Source organism: Hyaena hyaena, unplaced genomic scaffold (genome assembly GCF_003009895.1).
Source record: "Hyaena hyaena isolate Hyena2069 unplaced genomic scaffold, ASM300989v1 scaffold_18, whole genome shotgun sequence".
NCBI classification, from domain to species: domain Eukaryota; kingdom Metazoa; phylum Chordata; class Mammalia; order Carnivora; family Hyaenidae; genus Hyaena; species Hyaena hyaena.
In genome coordinates, this window is record NW_024080649.1 from 2,643,798 (window position 1) to 2,670,446 (window position 26,649).

The 26,649-nt window shown below is 40.6% G+C and overlaps 1 protein-coding gene across 1 annotated transcript in view; it reads left to right on the top strand.

The window, feature by feature from the left end:
* The window catches only part of TANGO6 (transport and golgi organization 6 homolog), a 190,271-nt gene that overhangs the window by 63,962 nt on the left and 99,660 nt on the right, over positions 1 to 26,649 (top strand). Inside the window, exons 12-14 of the mRNA XM_039222251.1 lie at positions 3,081 to 3,215; positions 11,317 to 11,826; positions 14,778 to 14,835. Of these exons, the coding sequence (XP_039078182.1) occupies positions 3,081 to 3,215; positions 11,317 to 11,826; positions 14,778 to 14,835 (703 nt within the window). The remainder of the gene's footprint in view (positions 1 to 3,080; positions 3,216 to 11,316; positions 11,827 to 14,777; positions 14,836 to 26,649) is intronic.

Here is a 26,649-nt window from a genome sequence, read left to right on the forward strand (position 1 = left end):
TAATAGCTGATTTAGCAACTCAGAAACAGAAAGCTAAGTGCCTGCATGGGAGAAGTCACAAAGGAAGGCACTATACCTCAATAAAACTGTTAATATTTTATTTCGGAAAACAAAAAGCTACTTCTCCTTGCAGAACAGTGGAAAGACTGGAAGTGCTAGGTTAAGCTGTAAAGATAGAGCTGAATTTAGAGCTTAAAACAGGTTGAAAAGCTCTGCAAGGTTCAGTAGACTCCTTGATTCCTTCCTCAACTCTGTACAAACACCTCCCCTCCTCAGCAGAAGGCTGGAGGAATATTCTTGGGAGATGTTGAGCTTGGGTGGCCGCAGCAAACTGCAGAACCGGAGGATTGGGTTGCTGTCTGCAGACTCAACAGTGAAGCCTCAGCCTGCTTCCACTCGGCTGCCGAAATGCTGGCCGCAGGTTTTTACAGCTCGGTGGGATGAGAGTTAACATCTGTCATGTGTTCGGAATGGTACCTGGTACATAGTAAATGCTTCCTGTTATTACTAAACACCTAAACTATTAAAAGTGTTGCCTCTGTAGAGCCATAGACGGGGAGAAATGAGGTAGGGCACTGCTGTTTTCCATGATAAACTTGCAAGAATATTTGACTTTTTAGATTATGTAGCTTCACAAAAATGCTTAGGTAAAAAGTAAAAGCCTCTCCCCCTCTCCACAGTGTATGTAAATTCTAGAACATGCTTCTGTTACTTACCTGTCATGGTGGCTGGCAGCCCCACCAGTCATGGGAAATGAGTAGTAGCAGGAAGGAGCTGTTGTCCAAATGGGAAATGGGTATGGTGGTTTTGTTGTTACAGGAACAAAGCTTGGGGGAGAGGGCATTTTAGGGATGACAAGAACAGCTGGCTATCAAACTGCAGTTAACAGCTCCCAGGTGTTTTATTTTTGTTGTTTGTGGTTTTTTTTACACGTATACAAGCACAGGTTCTTTCTTCTCTTCCTATGTTTATTTATCCATTAAACACATTCAATTTTTTAAATATTTATTTGTTTATTTTTGAGGGATATGGGGAGAGAGAACAAGCTGGGTAGGGGCAGAGAGAGAGAGAAATCCCAAGCAGGCTCTGTGCTATCAGCCCAGAGCTCATCATGGGGCTCAAATTCATGAACTGTGAGATCATGACTTGAGATGAAATCAAGAGTTAAATACTGAACCAACTGAACCACCCACGTGCTCCTATTTGTCCATGAGAGAGAGAGAGAGAAAGAGAGAGAGAATGAGTGGGGGAGGAGTAGAGAGAGGGAACGAGCAAGAATCGCAAGCAGACTTCACGCTGTCAGTGCAGAGCCTAATACAGGGCTTGAACCCACGAATCGTGAGATCATGACTTGAGCCAAAATCAAGAGTTAGACGCTTAACTGACTGAGCCACCCAGGTGCCCCTATAGTTTCTTTCTTAACAAAAGGATCATACTACTTGTTTTGTGGCATCTAAAAAAAAGAAAAGAAAAGAAAAAATTATATATGTAGCGAAGAGGGACTTCCAAAAAGTGGAAAGTCTAGATAGTTCCTTTCCGGCAATTTAACAATACAATTTGTGCTGAAACAGAAGGCTTCCTGTAGTCAAGGGGTGCTTTAGGAAATTTTTCAGAGACAAAATAGGTGACCCAAGCATTCTTTAGAAATGTAGCATTTTCTCTAGAAAGGCCAGTGTCCATATCTTCTAATATCAGTAGAGTCTTAGGCTTGAGAGAGCGGTGAAAATTGCCACAACCAGCATTTGTTCATTTCAGTAAATGGAATTTTTAATAACCTTTCTAGTTTCCTGCCTTGCTCCAAAGACAAGTGTTAACAAGCCATTCTCCTTACTTTAAGCTTGCAATAAAGACTCTAGCCTAGCATGTGATTTGCCCAGAGAATTAAATATGCAAGCTTGCATGGTATTTAGAGGCTTATTATGACCTATGTCAGCTGTACCACTTTCAAAATGATTTTTCCCTTTTGAGCCATTAATCCTGAATATGCGTGCCTGTGTGCGTGCATGCACGTGTGTACGTGCGCAAGCACGGATGTGTGTACGATCGCTTTTATTCAAAGGTATTTCCACTTAAGGTGATTAATACAAGTGCTGCTAAAATGGTGCTGACCAAATCAATTCCATTTAAAGCTTAGCTGTTAGCCAAATGCTGTATAAAATCTTGTATATGAATGATCCTAATCCTTTAGAAATATTTGATACTTAAAAAATGACTCTGGATCGTTTATATAGATTGTTTGAGGACTCTGTTCTATATGAAACTGAATGGCTCTTCCCCCATTCTTTGCTTACTGGAATCAGATCCTCATAACTGGGTTGGGGCAAGGGAGTCCCTGAAGAAGAAACCTCACTAGGAGAAGCAGATGAGGACCCTCTAAGATGGTCAGAAAGTCTCAGATTATTTTTCATCTTAATTTCCGTGCAAAATTCATGAAAAGTCACGAAAGTGGGGTTAGTATATTAAAACATTTGGGAAAATAGAAACGGGCTTTCTCATTTATTGACATATGGCTTGAGCAGCTCACAGATTCTTCATCAAAAAATGAGGACGGGGGCACCTGGCTGGCTCAGTCGGTAGAGCGTGTGGCTCTTAATCGTGGGGTTGTGAGTTCAAGCCCCACATTGAGGGTAGAGTTTACTTTAAAAAATGAGGACAGGAGCACTGACCTCTTAGAGTTGACATGAGATGTAGGTGATACTGTGTACATAAGACACTGAGCACCATGCCTGTTCTTGCAGGTTCTTGCCTTCATGTGCCAATGAGGAAGAAGGTGAGGATGTGGACGTTAAGATGTAAAGAGAATTTTGAGATTGTTTTTCTTTTAATGTTTATTTATTTTTGAAAGGCAGATAAAGTCAACCAGGGGAGGGGCAGAGAGAGAGACACACACAGAATCTGAAGCAGGCTCCAGGCTCTGAGCTGTCAGCACAAGAGCCTGATGCAGGGTTTGAACTAACGAACCGAACTGTAAGGTCATGACCTGAGCCGAAGTCGGACACTTAACCGACTGAGCCACCCAGGCACCTCTTGAGATTGTTTTTCTTATTCCTTACTGATTCTAAATTCTGTTTCTGTGGTAGGTTGTGGACTTTGTCGCAGCAACACTGCAGCGAGCGTGCGCAAGCTTGGCCCACCAGGCAGAGAGCACCGTGGAATCACAGACGCTGAGCATGTCCATGGGGCTGGTGGCTGTCATGCTGGGAGGAGCTGTTCAGGTAAGCGGCTGACATGAGCCAACCCTGCATGGAAGGAGGAGAGAAGAGAGAAACCTCTGGCTTTCCTTCTCACCCTTGTGAGAAAACAGAATGGATATTGCACTTAGGAGCACCACGATAAACAAGTCAGGTTGTTAATGAGAATTCTCCCCAAAGCAGAGGACAAGAACATCGTACCACTTCCACCTTGTCACCTGTGTAGACTCCATTATCAGAAGGACCCTTTCTGATCTGACACAAGCAATTTGGAAATACCTGGCACAGTGTTTTGCATCTATGGCAAATACTAGATTCTCTGTCTCTTGCTCCGAGGGCTCTCCACACAGCTCAGCCCTTGTTGCTACTGCTGTAGTTGGGGGAAAACTTGGGTAACCTGCTGATTGCTTAGGATTCCATCTGTTTGGAATAGTTCTGTTTTAGCACATGATCCATTGTTCAACCCATATCCCGTAGCCTGTTAAAGTTTTTGTGTCCCATGCATATATCCTTTACATAGTTAATTTATAATTTTTAAATTCATTGACTCAAAAAATATTTATTGCTTATGGCTGTGTGCCAGACACTGAGTAAGGGCCTGGGAATACTGCCCTGGACAAAGCAAACGTGGTCCCTACCCTCATGAAGCTTACAGCCAGTGAGGGAGTCAGACACTAAATAACTATTCAAAAAATATATTTAGAATTGAACCGAGTGCCTGAAAAGAAAAGAGGAGGGTACCAAGAGAACATAACAGCAACCTAGGCTGGGAAGGTTTCTACCAAGGAAGTGTAAGCTGAGCCAAGACTTGAACAGTGAATAGGAGCTTGGGAGTGTGTGTGGTGCAGATGGACGAAACTCACTAAAAGACAACATCACATATAAAGGCTGGGAAGCAGGAAAGAGCCTGGTATATTTAAACACTAATGGAAGCTGGTGTGTAGCTGAATTATAGAGACCAAGGTCAAAGGAGCTCCAGACAAGAAGGGAGGGGGACACGCGTGTGTGTTAGGAGACTGTGAGAAGGCAGAGTAAGCTTAGTGCAAATACAATGAAATCTGACCCCACATCAGACCACTCATGACTCTTAGCAATGGGCAGGGAACCCTCTGGGAATGGATTTTTTAAATTTGAAGATTCAAATCTGATACTGATTTGTGATATATTAGAATTTGCCTCATTTCAAAGCTTGTCCTTAAGGGGAAAAGGAATTTTATTTGGGCCTGTTGTTAATGTGAAGCCCATTTCTTGGTAGATGTAATTCACACTCCAAATTTTGTATTTTCCATGTAGTTTGAAGAAAACATTTTTGGTTCTTTTTCTGAAGTCCTACTAGATCCCTGCCATTAAATTGTCAAGGCAAGGCTCACTAGTGGAATAGTTTTTCTTAAGTTGTATTGTTATTGGATTTAGTTGGCCTGATTGGTTTTTGTTTTCTGGTTGAATATTAAGAATAGTCTTTGTTTCCATAAGTTGAGAGTATGGTCTTTATGCTTTTCTTTTCTCTTACTTAACACATGTAATTCTTTTTTCTTTTTTAAAATGTTTTTTTATTTATTTCTGAGAGACAGAGAGAGACAGCGTGAGCAGCGGAGGGTCAGAGAGAGATGGAGATACAGAATCTGAAACAGGCTCCAGGCTCTGAGTTAGCTGTCAGCACAGAGCCCGAAGCGGGACTCGAACCCATGAGCTATGAGATCATGACCTGAGCCGAAGTTGGATGCCCAACTGACTGAGCCACCAAGGTGCCCCTTAACACCTGTAATTCTTTACCATGTCCCAAATGGAAAATAGAACACAGAGATTTCCATTTCCCTTTCTAGAAGCCCATTGTTTGGAGACTGACTATGTAAATTAGTCATGTTTTAAGAGAAAGTCACCTGGCTGATGCAAATGTATATCCCTTACCTGTCCCTGCCCTTCTATGAGCCATCCTGACTCACCGATGACATCTGGATTACTCTGACTTTGCATTTAGTTAAGTGAACATAGACACGTCACCCTGTACTTTTGCCCTCGATCTATTAACTTTTTTCTGTTTGATTCATGGATTCATAAGGGGCTTCTATAGTAATTCTGGGTTTTTTGTCTTTGTATTAGGAAAAAAATCAGGATTCTTAGTTTTGTTTTCAGATGGTCATTGTTAGACTAGGACTTTTGCTTCAGAGTCTAGAATATACTGTATCAGTCTCTGATTAGAGTTCATTGTCTTAGCTAATGAAACAATCTAACAGCATTTAAACCTTTCTTTCCGTTCTAATGTATGTAATTAAGGTGATTATTAGAACACGGTGTCTAGGGGGCGCCTGGGTGGCTTAGTCGGTTAAGCGTCTGACTTTCGCTTCGGTCATGATCTCGCGGTTCGTGGGTTCGAGCCCCGCGTCGGGCTCTGTGCTGACTGCCAGCTCAGAGCCTGGAGCCTGTTTCAGCCTGTGACTCCCTCTCTCTCTGACCCTCCCCTGCTCACGCTGTCTCTCTCTCTCTCTCCTAGAAATAAATAACAAAACATTAAAAAAAAAATTAAAAAAAGAACATGGTGTCTAGGAAGAGGAGTCAGTTTGGAGAAAGTACAGGTCTAAGACTGCTAACAAGACAAGTGTAATTCCAAACTCATTTTCTAAATTTCAAGTTGGTCATCAGTAAAAGTGTGATGTTGGTAATGTTTCTTGATGGTGTTCTAGGGCCCATGTCCCCTATAGCGCTGCTACATGGAGCTGATCTGAGCTTTGAGGGTCAGGGTGGTGCGGCTGAGACTCAAACCCGAATCCTGAGGTCTTGTACCATATTTTCTGAGAGTATCATAGAGTGAACTCATTCAAGAAATATTTATTGGGGTGCCTGGGTGGCTCAGTTGGATAAGCATCTGACTTCGGCTCAGGTCATGATTGTATGGTTCTTGGGTTTGAGCCCTTTATCAGGCTCCACCCTGACAGTATGGAGCCTGCTTGGGATTCTCTGTCTCTCTCTCTCTCTCTCTCTCTCTCTCTGTCAAAGATAAATAAACTTAAAAAAAAAAAAGAAATATTTATCATCTGTCTCTTTGTCCTCATGGAGTTTACCTTATAGTGGCTGTGGTAAATCTGATGAATTCTGAAGTTTAAAAAAGATTCACATTAGTATCTTCAGTGTATCTTTATGTGCTGCTTATTATAAAACAGGGCATACTGTATGCTGACTTAGAATCAAAATAAAAATACCACTTGTAAATAAATTCATTGACATTATAAATAAGAACTGGACATGTACACTATTCAGCAAAATAGCTGAAGAAACACAGGTGATATATAGAAGTGAGAACACAAAGAATACACGTGAATATTTTATGTAATTAGCTCAGTATTTTATCGCTGGAAGAAACCCTCAGATTCTCCCAAAGTAGTGATTCTCACTGGAGCAGGACAAGGCTGGATGAGGGGATGTATGCCCCTTAGTTGGGCTTTGTAAAGCCTCCTGTGGGGCTTTTTCATTGTATACATACTGTCCTCTGGGTGTCACTTTGGTCCTCATATGTTTCCCTTAGCAGGTATGCTCCCTTCCACTACCCCCCACCCCCAGTCCGACCCCTGCCAGTCCAACCCCACAGTTCTTAAATTTGAAAGCTTGTAGAAATTCAGAACAACTTACCATCTAACTGGTTTGCTCTTGACACCCTGAAAGAAATCATAGACGTGGGCTGACATAGCTCTGCTCATTCCATTTCTGAAGCCTTCCAGACACTCTGGAAGAGAGGCAGCCTGATGAAGGAATCTGTCACTCACTTGTGGGCTGCTCCTTCAGGCCTCAGGCCTTCTACACAGAATTCTGAAGTCTGGATATGAGATCTGTGCTGAGAAGCAGTGACAGGAATAGAAATGAGGGCTTTATGGTTAATTCTCAATTTCGATATGGCCCTCAGTGACCCTTGAAAAATAGTTAATAATTACTTAGTGGTTCCATTTTCTCATCTATCAAGTAAATAAGTAATACTTTATGCCTCAAAAATTTTTGGAACATTTATGAACAAAATAGTTGGCACCTGTAGTCTTAGATTTCCCTAATTGTTCTCATAGTGGGGAATCTGTAGGCTTATGAAACTGAAAGAATGCATAACTTTAATTGCCTTGTAAACTGTTTGATTCAGAACCCACCTACCTGCCTACGGTGATGAGAGAAGTTACTCACTTGACTAAGATGAATCCAACAATGACTAAGAAGCTTGAAAACTGGAAGCAAAGGCGGTTAGGTATTTTATTAATAGACTCTTTTTTAGAACAGTTTTAGGTGCACAGAAGAATTGAGCAGGAGTTACAGAGATTTCCCATACACCCTCTGCCCCCCCCCCCCCCCCCCCCCCCCCCCCCCCCCCCCCCCCCCCCCCCCCCCCCCCCCCCCCCCCGAGCACAGCTTTCCCCACAAGCAGCATTCTGCACTAGAGTGATCCATTGATTACACCATTGCTTCTGCATTGACCATTATCACTCATGGTCTGTAGTTTACATTACTGTTCTTTCTTGGTGTTGTACACTCTATGAGTTTTGACAAGTGTATAATGACATGTATCTGTTATTATGATACTGTTAATAGAATAGTTTCACTGCCCTTAAAATTCTTTGTGCTCTGCCTATTCATCCCTCTCTCCCCCCAGCCCCTGACAACCACTGATCTTTTTACTGTTTCCAGAATGTAACTTCCCTTTTCCAGAATGTAACTTGCTTGGAATCATATACTGTGTAGCCTTTCCATACTGGCTATTTTCTCTTAGTAATATGCATTTAAGTTTCTTGCATGTCTGTTGGGTTTGATAGCTCATTTCTTTTTAGTGCTGAATAATATTCCATGATCTGGATGTACCACAATCTATTTATCCATTCACCTACTGAAGGACGTCTTGGATCCCTCCCAAGTTTTGGCAATTATGAATAAAGCTGCTACAAACATCTATGTGTAGGTTTGTGTATGGACATAAGTTTTCATGTCATTTGGGTAAATACCAAGGAGATCAGTTGCTGGAACATATGGTAAGAGTATGTTTAGTTTTGTAAGAAACTGCCAAACTGCCTTACAAAAGTGACTGTACCATTTTGCATTCCCACCAACAATGAGAGTTCCTCTTGCACATCCTCACCAGCTGTGCTATTTCAGTGTTTTGGATTTTAGTCCTTTTAATATAATGCTTATATATATGGCCATATATAATGGTATATAATGGATTATAATATGTAATTCCAATATTATATATATATGTATACCATATGTAATGGAATATAATGGCATCTCATTTTAATTTGCAAAATTTGCAATTCTCTGATGCCATGTGATGCTGAGCATCTCGACATGTGTTGCATGTCCATGTGTCTTTGGTGAGGGGTCTGTTCAGCGCTTTGCCCATTTGTAAATTGGTTGTGTGTGTTCTTAATGTTGAATTCAAGAGTTCTTTGCGTATTTTGAATAACAGTCCTTTTTCAGATGTGTCTTTTTGCACGTATTTCCTCTTAGTCTGCGGCTGGTCTTCTCTTTCTCTTGACATTGTTTTGTGCAAAGTAAAAGTTATAAAAAATTTAAATTTTGGTGAAATCTAGCTTATCAGTGATTTCTCTAATGGATTTTTTTCTTTGGTACTTTATCAAAAAAGTCAGTGCCATACCCCAGGTTGTCTAGATTTTTCTCTTATCATGTAGGAATTTCATAGCTTTGCATTTTACATTTAAATCTGTGATCCATTTAGGGGCACCTGAGTGGCTCAGTTGGTTAAGCATCCGACTCTTGGTTTTAGCTCAGGTCATCATCTCACGGTTCATGCATTCAAGCCCCGTGTCAGACTCTGTGCTGACAGTTCAGAACCTGGAGCCCACTTCAGATTCTGTGTCTCCTTCTCTGTCCCTCCCCTGCTTGTGCTCTGTCCTTCTTTCTCTCTAAAATAAATTAAAATAAAAAACGTTTGTTGAAAGTCTCTCTTTTCTCTGCTGTATTGACTTTGCTCCTTTGTCAGAGATCAGTTGATTAAACTGGAATCACTGCGCTGCACACGTGAAACTAATGTAACATTGTGTGTCGACTATACTTCAATTTAAAAAACAAAAAAATCAGTTGATTATATTTAAATAGGTCTCTTTCTGGTTTCTCTTTTTACATTGGTCTATTTATCTTTTTTTTAAAGAAGAAATTGTTGTATACAGTAGAAATGAAAAAGAGGCCATACACTGTAGCTATATATAGATTTTCCTATTTCAGACACTTAAAGAAAAAACAAATGTCCGTAATAGTACAGAGGCACCAAATGAAATAGTACAGAGGCACTAGCATAATGGTAATACTCACAAAATTATCTAAATATCTATTACTATCTCTTACTAAAATATCTTTCCCAGTTCTACAGATTCCTGATAAAATTGTCCTTTTTCTCAGATAACATAATTTTTATTCTGGTCATACAGATTCTCTTCTCCCTTTAAGATATAGTAACATTGCGGTGATCAGTTGTACACATACAGATAGGTTAACATGCGCTGCAAAGCTAGAAATTTTACCTTCTGTCGATTTTGCATAGCTCCTAATGTTTAAACAAAGAAATCTGAGGAAGGTATATGGGAAAATTCTATAGGTACAAACCTGACATAAACCTCAAGTTTTTATTTACCTGGAAGGAAAGTGATGGGGAAAAGAAACAGTAATAGTTCTGTGGACTTACAGTCTAAATGAGAATATTATCTAGATCATACACAGATGGTTGATTGGTTGGTTGGATAATGAAGTGAGTGAACGCATTAGTAGTAAATGCCCTGCCTTGTTCTAAAAAGGATTTTAAGGCTTGCAAGGTTTTCAAATGTGAAGGGTTCATGAAGCCTCATATGATACTATATCTAGTGTTTTCAAAGAGAAAAGGATTATCACTGATTCTTGTTTCTCTACTGCCTGCACATGCACTTTTCCTAGTAAGACATATGGCATTATAGAACAAAGCTTCTAGAGAGAATAAAATCTTAGGTATTTTTCACTCTCACTTTGTAGGAGAACTTTCCTTTTGCCAATTATTGTCCCAATACCTTCCAGACTTATGATGCCCTTGTATGCTGACCAACCACTTTAGAAAATGTTGTTAAGAACTCCTTTATTCATGGGCACTGGGGTGGCTCAGTAGGGTAAGTGTCTGACTTCAGCTCAGGTCATGATCTCATGGTTTGTGGGTTTGAGCCCCATGTAGGGCTCTCTGCTGTCAGTGCGGAGCCTGCTTTGGATCCTCTGTCTCCCTCTCTTTTTGCCCTTCCCCATGCTCTTATGCATGCTCTCTCTCTGTCTTTCAAAAATAAACATTAAAAAAACCTGCTTTACTTGTTCAAGAGAGACTTTGTAGGGTTATTGGTAAGAGCGTGGACTCTGGAGCCAGACTTACTGACTTCATATCTCACCATCTTGCAGTTGTGTGACCTTGTATATGTTATTTAACTGTTCTGTACCTCATTTCCTCCCATTTATTATGTAGGTAATAATCATAACTAGATCGTATGGATATGAATATGTGCATATTTTTACCATGTTTCTTTTTAAAACATTTACATCGCACTTACTATCTGTCAGGCACTAAGTACTTTGCTAATATTAACTCATCTTTTCATAGCAAAAGGTATGTAGAAGTTAAAAGTACAATAATGCAGTAAAAACGATAATAAAAGTCAAAATATAATAATCTGGAAAATAATTTTACTATATGACTGGGTCCTAAAATCTAATATGGTAAGAATAGCTGTAGAGACAAACAGTCTAATAACTAAGTGGGTACAAAGGATGTAAACAGGGTGTGCACAGAAAAAAGAAATACAGACAGCTAGAAAACATGAAAGGATGCTTAATAGCACTGGTAGTCTGGCCAATGCAAATTAAAACCATAAGATAACCATGTTTTTCCCACCAGGTTGTAAAAATTAAGTGTAATCATGTGCATCACTAGTTTATTTTTAACTCAGAAAAATCTCTACACACGGTATTTAATAAGTGTTACCTATAATTATTCAACAATAGTTACTGAGTGCTAGACTGTGCTGATTACACCATGAATAAGATCTTACTCAGAATAGGTTCCCTTGTGCTCAGGTATTATTAACATCCGCTATATTAAATTGGGTTTGGCATTTTTTATTTCATTCTGTAGTTGAAGTCCAGTGATTTCGCCGTCCTGAAGCAACTGATGCCTTTGTTGGAGAAGGTCTCTAATGTGTACCCTGACCCTGTCATCCAAGAGCTCGCTGTTGATCTCCGCATCACCATCTCTACCCATGGGGCCTTTTCCACCGACGCTGTCAGTGTGGCTGCCCGAAGTACCCTGAACAGAAAGGATCCAGAAGGGAAAACAGAAGAGCACCCACAAAGCAGTCATGAAAAGAACACTAATGAGTCTGACCTCGAGCAACGGCAAAGCCGTGAGAAATGCAGGCAAACAGGCCTGAAATCACATGCTCCACCCATTCCTCAGGAGGTCGGTGGGCCCAGAACTACTACAAACCAGAAATCTGGAAGCATAACCACAGACCAACTCCAGGAGGTTCTTTTATCAGCTTATGATCCTCAGATTCCAACGCGGGCTGCTGCTCTGCGAACTCTTTCCTGCTGGATAGAGCAGAGAGAAGCAAAAGCCCTTGAGATGCAAGAGAAGCTTCTCAAGGTGAGTAGAACATACTGGGAAAACACATGCACACAGAGTGGGTAGCTTTCCAGGAGCTTTGACTATGTGTCAAGCACTGCCCTGGACAACCTGAGCTTTTTTTGTTTGTTTTGTTTTATTTTATTTTTTTAAGTTTATTTATTTATTTTGAGATAGACAGGCAGTGTGAGTGGGGTAGGGGCAGAGAGAGAGGAAGAGAGAGAATCTTAAGCAGGCTCTGCACTGTCAGCACAGAGCCTGATGTGGAGCTTGAACTCCTGAAACCACGAGATCATGACTTGAGCCAAAACTGAGAGTTGGACACTTAACCAGCTGAGCCACCCAGACGCCTCTGCCCTGGACCCCCTTTAGGGAAATTCTAACTGTTCTGAGGAGGCAAGACTTGGACACAGGAAAGACTTAGACAACCACCTGAGACCACTCAGTTGAGCATAAACAGGAAAGAAAAGGGGAAGGAACAACATGAGCAAATTCCCAGAGAAGCCCCCTATTTTGGGGGGAATTATAGGGGCCCCTTTTGGAGGGGAATTGTGTAGAACTGCCCCCCACCCCACTCCTGCCTTCTATCTCCATCGCAGTGAAGAGGCTGTTCTGTACACCAGAGATGTATATCGGAGAAAATATATGCTTGGTTGCAGATCTTAAGAACCTTAATTTCTATATCTATTTCTTTATTTTTCAGGGGGAAAGGGCAGAGAGAAAGGGAGAATGAGAATCTCAAGCAGATTTTGTGCTGTCAGTGCACAGCCAGATGCAGGGCTCCATCCTATAAACATGAGATTGTGACCTGAGACGAAATCAGAAGTCAGAGGCTTAACTGACTGAGCCACCCATGCAACCTCCTCAGTTTCTACATCTGTAAAGTGAGCGTAATAACAATAGGACCCACTTTAGTGGAAAGATTTAGGGACACCTGGACTGGCTCAGTCTCTCAGGCATGTGACTCTTGATCTTGGAGTTGTGAGTTTGAAACCCCATATTGGGTGCAGAGATTACTTAAAAATATATTCTTCTTAAAAGTTTATTTATTATTTGAGAGAGAGAGAGCATGTGAGTGAGCAGGGGAGGGGCAGAGAAAGAAGGAGAAAGAATCCCAAGCTGTCAGTGTGGAGCCTGATACAGGGCTTGAGCTCACAAACCATGAGATTATGACCTGATCCAAATCAAGAGTTGGATGCTTAACCAACCAAGCCACCTAGACACCCCAAAAATAAAAATAAAATCTGAAAGAAAGAAAGAGAGGAAGAAAAGACAGAAAGTGAATAGAAAAGAAAAATATTTAAAATTTAAAATAAAATAATCCATGTAGAGATACCTGGCTGGCTTAGTTGGTAGAGTAGGCAACTCTTGATCTCAGGGTTGTGAGTTCAAGCTCCATGTTGGGCATAGAGCTTACTCAAAATGAATGAATACACACACACACACACACACATACACACACACAAGAGGGAATGAATGCAGCCCTGCTGATACCTTGGGGGGAAAAAGTATGTAAAGCAATAATTATAGTGATAAGCACATAATAATCATCTAATAAAGGTTCACCATCATAATCATTATAATCTCTTTCAAATGCTTTAGCCATTAGATTAAGAGTTATAATTCTGATTGAAAACATTTATCTCTAGTAACTAAAGTGTTAGCATCAGTAGTATAATAATAACTGCTGTGTATTCAGCCTGGTCCTATGCCTTTCAGACATTGTCTCCAGTCCTCATAACAGCTGCAATACTGGTATTATTCCCATTTTAAGATGAGAAAACCAAGGCCTGTAAATGTGCCAAGGATTTGCTGCCTTTGAAATATCGCTGAAAACTTCCAATTATATATCTCCTTTGAGTAATCAATCACCAAAAATATCCCTTCGTACACTAAATGATGAATGCTATAAACGTCTTTGGGATTTTCTTTAACTTATTTAACCTTCATCTTCCATCTTCTGTGCATGATTGGTCCTGTCAATTCTTTTCCCAAGAAGTCTGTCAAATATATCTGTCTCTTCCTCTTTATTCCCATGGCCACTACCCTAGATTAAGCTTCCTTTACTCCTTACATGATCCCCACCCCTCCCAACCTGGCCCTCTTTCTAATTTAACTAATTTTTTTTTAATTTAACTAATTTTTGACTCTAGATATGCTGCAGATGTGGGGACCAGCAGCATCAAGTTGGTATCATGAATCACTGTGCCAGGAAATGATGCATCAGTAAATATGGAACAGATACCCCTATCCTTCTCCTAGATGCCCAAGCAGGAAAAAACGGGCATATGGCTGCTGTCTTTCTCTGGCCCTCACATTAGAGCCTAAACTTAATATGTCATTGTCATATCTTCTACATAAGCAGTACCCTCTGCAGTTGACACCCTGGTGCTTTCCTAAATTGTGAGATAATCTGTTGAAGATAATTTGTAACTAATGTCAATTTAAGTGCCGAAATGTACAAAAGATTTAAAGAAATAAATTAGAACAGATTCAGGGTTATCCCAGTAACATCTGTCTGTCACTTGCATTTCCATATACTTTCTGAATGCAAGCAAAAAGGATCAAATTAGAGCAAATATGCCATCAGTTGGACATAACCCCACACTTGGCATCTTGTGTGTCATGACTGGTAGTCTGTCGTGTCACATGTGAGAATGTTATCCGTCATGGGCTGTAGTGGAGCAAACGTTGAGGAATTTTCTTCCAGATCTCGGTTTCCATGCCTACTTCTGGTATATACTTGACTGCTTCAAGAAGTATCTCCCTCTAACTGGTACCCTTTTATAGCTATTATAAAAATGGGACATTTTTATATACACTGTCTTCCCTACAAGATTCTCACATCAGACTAATGTCTAGCTAAGAGAAACAAGAAGAAAAGCATTTATTCTTTTGAGGCTGCCTCAAGGGTCTCTTATATCTTGCTTTTTCTTTGTGAATCATACCACTCTTTTATTTTGTGGTTCCAGATATTCTTGGAGAACTTGGAACATGAAGACACCTTTGTATATCTGTCTGCTATTCAAGGTAAGTTAGTCCTGGTTTAAAGGACTCTGAGTCTGTAGACCAAAGATTGTGGCAGGTATGGTTGCACAAAATCTCTGAAGTCACGGAACCACAAGACTGCTGGTCCTTTAATCCATCTTCCTGTCTCCTAGCTAGGACTCAATTTAAGTCATAATAATAATAATGTTCCTAGATGGTTTCCTAAGGGTTCCGTAGAGTTTCAGTGTCTGATAATGATGAGGAGTCTGATGGGGCGCCTGGGTGGCTTAGTCGGTTAAGCGTCCGACTTTCGCTTAGGTCATGATCTCGCGGTTCGTGGGTTCGAGCCCGGCGTCGGGCTCTGTGCTGACTGCCAGCTCAGAGCCTGGAGCCTGTTTCAGTCTGTGACTCCCTCTCTCTCTGACCCTCCCCTGCTCACGCTCTCTCTCTCCTAGAAATAAATAAAACATTAAAAAAAAAAAAAGATGAGGAGTCTGTCATTCTGTAGATTAAAACCCGTTTCTTCTCATTCAAGGAGGTAAAGAATGGCTCACGCATGAACTCTCATTACCCTAACCTTTTATGTACCTGGCTACTGCTCATATGCACCCTTGCTTTCCCTTTAATCTAAAAGAATCTCAGAATATATACCATTTTTTCACTGAAAAATTTGTAAACACTTTTTTTAAATGTTTATTTTATTAAAAAATTAATATTTATTTATTTTTGAGAGAGAGCACGCAGGCAGGGAAGGGGCAGAGAGAGAGGAAGACACAGAATCTGAAGTAGGCTCCAGGCTCTGAGCTGTCAGCAGAGTCCAACACAGGGCTCCAGCCCATGAACCATGAGATCATGACCTGAGCTGAAGTTGGATGCACAGCCAACTGAGCCATGCAAGTGCCCCAATGTTTATTTTATCTTTGAGAGAGAGAGAGAAAGCATGAGCAGGGGAGGGGCAAAGAGAGGGAGACACAGAATCTGAGCTGTCAGCATAGAGCCCAATGCGGGGCTTGAACCCACAAACTGCGAGATCATGACCTGAGCAGAAGTCAGATGCTTAACTGACTGAGCCACCCAGGTGCCCCTCATCGAAAATTTTTTTTTTTGCAATAATTTTATTTCTCCTTTGTGATTCTTTGTTGTTCTCCCCACCTCCACTAATTTGTGGATTCCAAATCTAGAGAGAGGCTTCTTAAACAGGGACATAGAGAATAAGCATCTTTCCTAAAGAGTGAGAATCAGACATGCTGAGAATGTTGGTTATCTCTTGGCCTCTCTGGGCTCCAGCAGTGAAGGGTGATGGTCAAGAGCTGGGCCTCTGGGACAGATCAGCTGGTACACCTCCATTCCTGTGCTGCTCAGCTGTATGGACTTTGGCAAATTACTTCATCCTTCTGGGCTTCAATTTCATATCTGTAGAAAGGGGGCTAAATAGAAATGTAAAATGGCACAGCTAATTTGGAAAACAGTCTGTCAACAGTTTGTCAAAAAGATAAACATAGAGTCACAACTTGATGCAGCAATTCTTCTAGGTATAAACTCAAGAGGAATGAAAACATATGTCCACGCAAAAACCTGTACGTGAATGTTTACAACAGCAGTGCTCCTAACAGCCAAAACATGAACACAATGCAAATACCCATCAACTGACAGGTAGATAAAATGTACTTTATCCATACGATGAAATATTCAGTAAATAAAAAAAGAAAGTGGCGAAACATGTTACAGCAGGGATGAACCTTGAAAACATAAGGGGAAGAAGCTAGTCACAAAAGACCGCATAATATATGGTTCCCTTATTATGAGATGTGCAGAATAGGGAGATGTATAGATAACTAAATAAGTAGTTGCCTAGGGCTGGCAAGAAAGGGGAAAGTGTTGGGAGGTAATAGTTGAAGGATAAAGATTTCTTTTTGGGGTGATGAGAACATTCTAGAATTGATTGTGGTGATCGTTGCACAACTGTGTTCCTACTATATTGTAGGAACCATTGAATTGTATACTTTAAATCAGCAAATTGTATGCTACGTGAATTATGTCTCAGACTGTTACCAAAAATAATTAAAATTTCATAAGGGGAGAAAAGGAATTAAACTGTCAGAGAGTAAGAAGATATGATGATGTAAATGTAATGTGGTAGATAGGATCCTGGAACAGAAAAAAGGCATTCAGGAAAAACAGAATCTGAGTAAATTATGGACTTTAGTTGATAATAAAATGTCATTCTTTATTTATTAATTGTGACAAGTGTACCATGCTAATGCAAAAGTTAATAACAGGGGTGGTTGGATGTGGAGTGGACGAGAATTCTCTATACTGTCTTCTTCATGATTCTGTAAATCTGAAACTATTCTATCATAAAAAGCCTGTGTAGGGAGGTTACTATTAAGATTAAATTAGTTAATACCTTGAAAGTGCCTAGCGCATAGTAAGTGTTCAAATAAGTTTAGCTGTTATGATATTAGTGTTATCATCATCATCATTATTACTGCTGTTCCTACTGTTAGATTGCGAGATAATAATGTGGTAACATATGTAACTTCTCAGATCTAAGGTCTGGGTAGGCAGACTCTCTATCAGGTAATTATCGCTATGTAACAAACGGCCCCCACACTCAGTACTTTAAAACACCAGTCATTTATTATCACTCACACATCTGTAGACCTGTCAGCTGACCTAGACCAGGCTTTGCTGGATGGTTCTCTGGGCAGGCTGCGGCAGCTCTGCTGTGCCTGTTCTTGGTCACCCCTGGCCCAGTGGCCTCCCCAGGCATATGGTGGCGATGGCAGAAGTGTAAGAGAACAAGAACAGACAGATGCGAGAGGCCTCTTTAGGTCTCAGGTTGGAACCTGCATCCTACGACTTCTGCCTCATTCTGTTGGCTACGCTAAGTCAGCCTGACCCAACCCAAAAGCCACGAGGAGAGAAATACACTGTTTCCCTTTAGTGGGATAAGCTGCCAGGTCACAGAACAGAGGGCATCCATGCAGGGAGAGGTGAAGAATTGAAGCCAGTAATGCAGTTTTCAGTTCTCCACACTGATGGGTTCTGTTAATCCACAAAAGGTGAGGTTTTCTGTGAGCACACAAGTATGCTTCGGTCTTTACTGGCTACTTCTTTCTTGGTATAATTGGGGGATGCTGTATACAGATCTATTAGCTGATGCTTAAGAGAGAGTGCAGAGGGGATAGCATACAGTGATGAAGTCCAGAGCCTTGGAATTCATTCTTTATTCAGCAAACATTTATTGTGCACCTACTATATACAAAACACTGTAACACTGACTTGTCATGACTAGGTTAAAAAGCAAAAATAAAATTCTTCAAAGGAGACAAAACAACTGCCCAAAGAGGTCAAAGGACAACTAGGTGAGAGCAGAGGCCGAAAGAGCAGAGGTTTTCAAGACAGAAGGTAGCTACCTCAGGTCAGTGTGCAGTGAGGCCCAGAATTGAGATAAGCCTGGGGCTCAGGGAGTCACATGATGATGAACGGTAATTATGGACCCAGTAAATCGATGAAGCAAGAACCTCAAATGCCTATAATTAATAAGTCTCAGAAAATAAGTCACCCAGTACTTTTCTCAAGGACCTGTAATACTGTTAAGAAGATGTTTCTTGATTAAAAAAAAATTTTTTTTTAAGGACAGGGTTTTTGGGGGAAGAGGAGGTATGTCATTCTCATGTGGCAACATTGCTGTTGGGAGTAATCTTCTTGGCTGATTAACCCATTGAGCTCATTAGCCTCTAGGGTCTGCTATAAAAATCACAACTGTTGGTTTTATGTTTGTTTTTAGTAATTTTAATTGGCATGCTAATCAGTTAGTAGCTAATTTGGTGATGAAGAACATGGGAGGTAGAGGTATAATTTCTGTTCTCAGCTCCCCACAATGGACAAGTTTGAATTAATTGATGTTTTGGTGTTTGTAACATGCACTTAACAGCCAAGGCCTTAGGTGAATTTCCCATTAAGAAAAGAAAGAGCTGAATTTTCCCACCTGCATTGCCAATGCCATTTGCCCAGGTATAAAGCACTCCAGGAGCCAAGCCATTCTGGATTCCCGGTCAGACAAGCCCAGCCCCCTTGTAAACATCCTGCAGTACAAGGGGTGTGTGGCTGTGGTTTGAGTAGCATTTAGTTGTGGGGAGTGTGTGTGTATGTGTGTGTGTACACATTCCCACGTTCCCATGCATGTCTTCTGGTTTTCCTGCCTAAGTGTTTCCATGTGAAAATTACAATGTATCTTTCGCTTAATTTGTTGATAATTTCTATTTCTTTCATAATTTTTCACCAACTCTGTGCACAGAACAGAGGGGAATTAAAGGTATTCATTCAACAGATCCTTATTGATACCTGAGGGTAAAACTTCTGTTTTGAGTCTGAGAAAGAAATTCCCTATGAGTTAAAGTTTAATTTTATGAAAGACAGTCTGCATCTCTTTGTGGTCCTACTGAGAAAGAGATGGTTGATGATTCCCACGGCAGCTGCTCCAGGTGGTACTCAGTAGCAGGTTGTTCAGGCGGAGAATTAGATACCAAGTTGCCGCATTGAAGTTATAGCCCAGAGTTCATAAATAGAAGACCTACTCTTAGACTGTGGCCATTAAGTGTCTCTCCTTTTTGGATTTCTTGTATATATATATTTTTTCATTCTTTGTTATATCATTACTAATTGTACAAATTAATGCATTCTCATTATTTTAAAACATTGAATTGACAAGGAAGTATATGAGGTAAAAAGTAGAAGTCCTTTTTTCCAAAATAGGATTTAAAATATGTCCTTGAGGGTCCCATAATGTTTGGGGTATGGGGCGCCTGGGTGGCTTAGTCGGTTAAGCGTCCGACTTTCGCTTAGGTCATGATCTCGCGGTTCGTGGGTTCGAGCCCCGCGTCGGGCTCTGTGCTGACTGCCAGCTCGGAGCCCGGAGCCTGTTTCAGTCTGTGGCTCCCTCTCTCTCTGACCCTCCCCTGCTCACGCTGTCTCTCTCTCTCTCCTAGAAATAAATAAAAAAAATATTAAAAAAATAAAAATAAAAATAAAAATAAAAAAAAAACATAATGTTTGGGGTATTTTTCACATTTCAGTTCAATAATGGTCCCCTTCCATAATGAATATGATAAATAAGTGATATTCTTCAAGTAAGTTATTATAGCCAAGTTATTTATCAAATTGTGGATCTGCTCACAGATTCTCTCAGTCACTTTGAATTATATAAAGGACATTTTGAAAGCATCCAGAGACAGATGCATTTTAGGGATCCAAGTGATCCCCATCAGTGTCAGAAAGATCTTTGGGTCAAACTACCAGACTCACTGAAAAAGAAAGGGGGGGGGGGGGGAAAGACGCACAAAAACTGTAGGCTCTGAGCCAAGCATGGGAGGTGAAAGTGTACCCGTGTGTGGAGTGAGGACTGCCTGGGTATCCTGACATGCCCAAACAAGTCTCCCTGACTCTTCTACCTTCTTCCTCTCAGAGAACAATTTTCATTCTGGCAAAAAGAGCCAAGGGGTGGGAGAGTGAAAGGCCGGGAAGCCGAGAGGGCGGTGGGTTGGGGGAGAGGTGGATACAAGGTGAAATTGTTTTCACTGAGTTTTAAACTGAGCAGGATTACAGGTCTTAACTTGTCAGAGGCTGAACTCCCTATCTCATTCTGAGATTTCTACGTCAAGCAAAGTAAATGGGAAACCATTAGCTGAACATAATTCTATCCCTTGAAGGACCATCTAATTGGATCTGGCATTGAAATTTGGAAGGCAGTTTCTGTGAAGTTTATCATCTCCATTTATGTCCTTGAAATGGGGAGATTGGTTTTATGTCCTGACCTGGTTTTTGTACCACCTAATTAACAAATGAGTGCCTAGCAAATGTCTCTCTGATATGCTGTCTGGGTAAATTCTTGAAGTAGTTCTAGGTAGTAAATTATCCCTACTTTTTAAACTTTTTATTTAGGATGTAATTTATACACCTAAATTCACCAATTTAAAATGTTCAATTCAGTGTTTTCAGTATATTTATAGAGAGTTGTACAGCTATCACTACCATCCAGTTTTACAACTATTTCATCATCTCAAAAAGAAACTCCATAGCCATTATTAGCGAATTTCCATTCCTACTTCCCCTAGCTCCTGGGAACCACTAAACTACTTTCCTCTCTATGGATTTGCCTGTTGGAGATGTTACATGTAAACAGAGTCATACAGTGTATGGTCTTGTGTCTGGCACCTTTCACTTAGAATTATGTTTTTGAGGTTCATCCATGTTGTAGCTTGGATTGGTACGTATTCCTTTCCATGGCTGAATAATGTTCCACCGTATAGATTAACCACATTGTGTTTGTCCATTCATAAGTTGATGTCGTATTTGGGTTGTTTTTACTTTCCAGCTTTTATGAATAACACTGTTATGAACATTTATGTACAAGGGTTTGTGTGGACATGTGATTTCGTTTCTTCTAGGTTTTTACTTAGAATTGCTGGGTCATATAGTAACTCTATGTTTAACCTTTTGCTACACTGTTTTCCAAAGTGGCTCCATTTTACTTTCTCATCAGCTATGTAGGAGGGTTCTAATTTTTCTACATACTCCCCAATATTTGTTACTGTCTGTCTTTTTTATTATAGCCATCTTAGTTAGGTGTGAGGTGGTATCTCATTGTGGTTTTGATTTGCATTTCCCTAATGACTGAGGATGTTGAGCATCTTTTTATAAGCTTGTTATTCAAGCTTAAAAAATAAAAAAATTGAATATGCTTAATCATCTAGAAGGCTTTGATTCTGTCGACTGTCCTGAAATATAATAAAAGCCAACATGATAATCCTTTTATAAATGAATAATTGGCTTTCCTATAGTCACAAAAGTCGGGAAGGTAGTAGAGACCCTTTTCTCAGGGATTCCCAGTCCACTGTGGCCTCTCTTATTGCAGCCCTGGCGATGTATATTTATAATGCCTTCTGTCTCCTTTCCTCCAGTGACAGGTTGCATTTCAAAGCCCAGAACACTTGAGTTTTACATTAGCCTCATTTTTCAAATATCTATCCTGTGGTTTCCTCTGTCAGTGGAGGATTAAAACATTCAGATTTGCATCAGAATATTTAGCAGTTTAGCACTTTTAACTGTAAGTAAAAGATGTACTGGCTACTTCAAGGTTAGTTACCTTCACTCCCCAAGATTGCCCTGGACAGTTGTCGTGTAAGAGAAATGGCAGTAAATACTACAGAAGTTACCATTTACTAGTGTCTGTTATGTGCCAGTCACGGCAACCTTGCAAGTTAGATATTACCCCTATTCTACAGATGAGGGAACTGAGACTCAAAAAGATTAAGGAACTGGCCCATAGTAACACAGACACTATGTGTCAACATCAGAATTTGAGTCTGGCTCTGCGAACTATGCTGTTGCTACAGGGAAAAACAATTATTAACCCTTGTAAGCACATTGTTCTTGTTCCCGGGTATAAGGGCTGAGTTCCCCATCTTAGCTGTAGAAGTAGGCCTGCTTGTGGGAAATGGCTTCACTACAAATCACCCCTTTCTATAACTTAATATGCTGAACTCATGTTCACTTGGGGTGTGTGTGTGTATGTGTGTGTGTGTGTGTGTGTGTGTGTGTGTAGTTTTGCTCATTTGGCAATGTGTACGGTATTATTTTTAAGCAATCTTTACACGTATCTTTGAAATTCATCTTCCATTAGTGGAATGTGTGTGACCTCACACTGCCTACCTTGCTTCCTGCTGATGGTCATGATTGTTTCATTGCTCTGTCAGAGATTGTGGGTCAGGTAAACATGTAGCTTTCTGTATAGAGCTTTTGATATTTGTTCCTTTTCTGACTCCAATAAGTGACATTTAAAAATAACTTACTTTAAAATGATATATATTATGAGGCTGTGGAGAAATCGGAACCCTCATACACGGCTGGTGGAAACTGTAAAATAGTGCAGCTGCTCTGGAAAGCAGTCTGGCAGCTCTCAAAAAGTCAAACATGGTTACCATATGACCCACCAATTCCACTTCTAGATACATACCCGAGAGAAATGAAAACATATGTCTGTATAAAAGTTTATATATGAATGCTCATAGCAGCATTATTCATAATAGCCAAAAAGTAGAAACAGCCTAAATATTCATCACCTGCTGAATGGATAAATAAAATGTGGTATATCTTACATAATGAAATATTATTTGGCAATAAAAAGGAATAAGGTACTGATTCACACGACAAAGTGGATGAACTTTGAAAACATGCTAAGTGAAAGAAGCTCGACACAAAAGGTCACATACTGTATGATTCCATTTATATGAAATGTCCAAAATGAGCAAATCCACAGAGACACAAAGCCTAGATGAGTGGTTGCCAGAGGGTGGGGAGAGAGGGATATAGGAAGTGACTGATAATGGATACGAGTGATGAAAATGTTTTGGAATTAGATATTGGTGATCATTGCACAACCTTGTAAATATACTGAAAAGCACTGAATTCTGCACTTTTAAAAATAAAATAATAAACTTAAAAAATTCAGAACAGTATGGGGCACCTGGGTGGGTCAGTCGGTTAAGCCTCTGACTTTGGCTCAGGTCATGATCTTATGGCTTGGGAGTTCGAGCCCTGCATTGGGTTCTGTAATGACAGCTCCGAGTCTGGAGCCTGCTTTAGATTCTACATCTCCCTCTCTCTCTGCCCCTCCTCTGCTTGTGCTCTGACTCTCTCTCTCTCTCTCTCTGTATCTCTCTCTCTCTCTCAATCTCAAAAATAAATATTTTTTAAGAATTTTAATAAAAAATATTCAGAACAGTAGTTTTCATGGAGCTCCTTGGGCTCTGAAGGGTGGATGGACAGGGTTGAGATGTGTGGGGGTAGAGTGAGGGAGTCAAGCCTGAAGGAAAAGCAGAGGCATGAGCATGTCAAGAGTGGTGAGTATAGAATATCCAATGGAATAAAGACAGTCTCTTCAGCAAATGGTGCTGGGGAAACTGGACAGCGACATGCCGAAAAATGAACCTGGACCACTTTCTTACACCAGACACAAAAATAAACTCAAAGTGGATGAAAGACCTAAACGTAAGACAGAAAGCCATCAAAATCCTAGAGGAGAAAGCAGGCAAAAACCTCTTTGACCTCGGCCGCAGCAATTTCTTACTCACCACATCTCCAGAGGCAAGGGAAACAAAAGCAATAATGAACTATTGGGACATCATCAAAATAAAAGCTTCTGCACAGAGAAGAAACAGTCAGCAAAACTAAAAGGCAACTGGTGGAATGGGAGAAGGTATTTGGAAATGACATAACAGATAAAGGGTAGTATCCAAAATCTATAAAGAACTTAACAAACAACACCAAGAAAGACAAATATCCAGTGAAGAAATGGGCGAAAGGCACGAATAGACAATTCTCCAAAGAAGGCATCTAGATGGCCAGCCGACACATGAAAAAATGTTCATCGTCACTCATTATCAGGGAAATACAAATCAAAACCACAATGAGATACCACCTCACACCCGTCAGAATGGCTAACACTAACAATGGAGGCAACAACAGACATTGATGAGGATGCAGAGAAAGCTGTTACCGGTAAATGGAAGACTGGAATCAACTCCAGAGCCAAGTTCTGCCTGTCTGTACTTCCCTCCTCTCTCCATTCCATTTTCGACTTTTCATAAATCACCATGGCCTCTGCTCTCGCAGACAGTGAATTAAGCCGTAGAACCAGTGGATCTTGACATTTTCAGCTGAACAAGTAAATACTTCTTAATTTCTTGTTTTCAGGGTTCATTTCGAATGTCTTACCTCCTATCCATATAAGTCAGTGGTCACGAAGGCAGGATTTGCTCCCAGGAAGGCAGTCGTGAGACACATTGGGATAAAGAGTCTGTTGTTTCAGTGTCTGCTTTACAAGCTATTAAGAAGGTGTAAGTACCTTCTCTGCAAAAGAGCTATTTAAATTTTGCCCTGGAGCCACCCTGTCTTTAAGTAAAGTTAGAATTTGAGGGCAAGTTAAGGAAGATAAAACAGTGATAGAACTCACAAGTAAAACAGGGAGTTTCTCTTTAGACTTCTGTTTAAGTATGATATTCCTTGACTTTCTAAGGTATCCATGTGTTTTACTGGAACTGCTTTGAGGTAGTGGCTAGGGTGGTACCTTGCCCTGGCTTTTCTCTCCCAGACTAAATAGGAGGCAGCCTATGTTACCCTTTATTTCAAATACAAATTAAAATTCCTAATCTCACCAGATGTGATTAAAATGATCCTTGAAACTGTTCACACACTTAATAAGCCCAATTATATATTTTTTATTAACCCTGACATAGTTCCTTTTGTTGCTGAGTCATAAGTTTAACATTTTTAACTGATTGAAGCATCAGTTTATCCTTCTTTGGTCACGTCGAGATCTTGCGCAGTGGTGGAAAAAGTGCACCTAAATGGTAGCTGTAGAGTTTCGGCAACTCGTCTTTAGATTCTTACATTAGACCTTTACTCAGTTTTCCTGACCTTATGGCCTCTCTGCTGTCCCTTGCAGAAGCTGGAAGCTTGGGAATGAATTGAGCCTCAGGAATGGATCATGGGCACTGAGCTACCAGAGACCTAATTAGGTCATCCCTCCTGTCCACCTGCCAGGGCATGATTGCTAACATTTGCCTTCTTAGGAGAAATCTGTTTTAGAAGCATGTTTGCACTTGACATCCAAATTCTCTCTCTCTCTTTTTTTTTTTTTTCAATTTTTTTAATGTTTATTTATTTTAGAAAGAAAGGGAGACACAGAATCTGAAGCAGGCTCCAGGCTCTGAACTGTCAGCATAGAGCCTGATGTGGGACTCAAACTCAGGAACCGTGAGATCATGACCTGAGTCAAAGTCGGACACTCAACTGTGAGCCACCCACGTGCACCCATGTCCAACTTCTGTTTTCCATTATTGGTAACCTGACTTTAGATAAGGGCAGAAATAATTGTAAAATATATTTGGCCATTGATTTTTTTTTCTTTTTTAAAATATTTTTATTTATTTCTGAGAGAGAGGCAGCGTGAACAGGGGAGGGTCAGAGAGAGAGGGAGATACAGAATCCGAAGCAGGCTCCAGACTCTGAGCTAGCTGTCAGCACAGAGCCCTACATGGGGCTCGAACCCACAAACCATGTGATCATGACCTGAGCCGAAGTCAGACACTTAACCGACTGAGCCACCCAGGCGCCCCCGATTGATTTTTTTTCTTAAGGGTTTAAAATGTTTATTCATTTATTCATAAAGAAGGCACTGTGTGCAAAGGCACTGTGCTCAGTACATTGCTAAGAAAAATCATCCCCTCCTTTCATGGAATTTACAGTTGATGGCGGTGGAGATGGTGGGAGGCAAGTAATAATCTAGTAATCACATGAACAAAGGTGAAATGTGGCTTTGACAGGTGCTATGGAGAAAAATTACACAGTGATATGAGAGCCTTTGTTAGGGACATTTTACTGACAGAGAGGGAGAGGAAAATGAGGCCCATAAGCTGAGATATGGTGGATGATTATGAATGCATCTAGTAAAGGAGGGAGGAAAGAGTGATCCAGACAGAAGGAACAGCAGAGCCACGGTACTGTGTCATGGAGGAGCCTGCAGACAGTGAGGACCACATGGATGCCTGTGTTCTATAGGACCCTTGGATCAGTGAAGGGGGTAGCACCAGTCAACCCTCTAGCTAGAGGGCTCTGCTTTTTTTCTCTTTCATTGAGTCTCCTCTAAAGATTTCATGTGAAAATGAGGTTCTGCTGGTTTTAAAACAACAACAAATCTCTATTTCTACAAGTCTCCAAACTCAGTTTCAATATTTAGCCCTTATGTATTCTGAAAAATATCCTAATTGCAGACAAAAAAGGTAAAGCCAA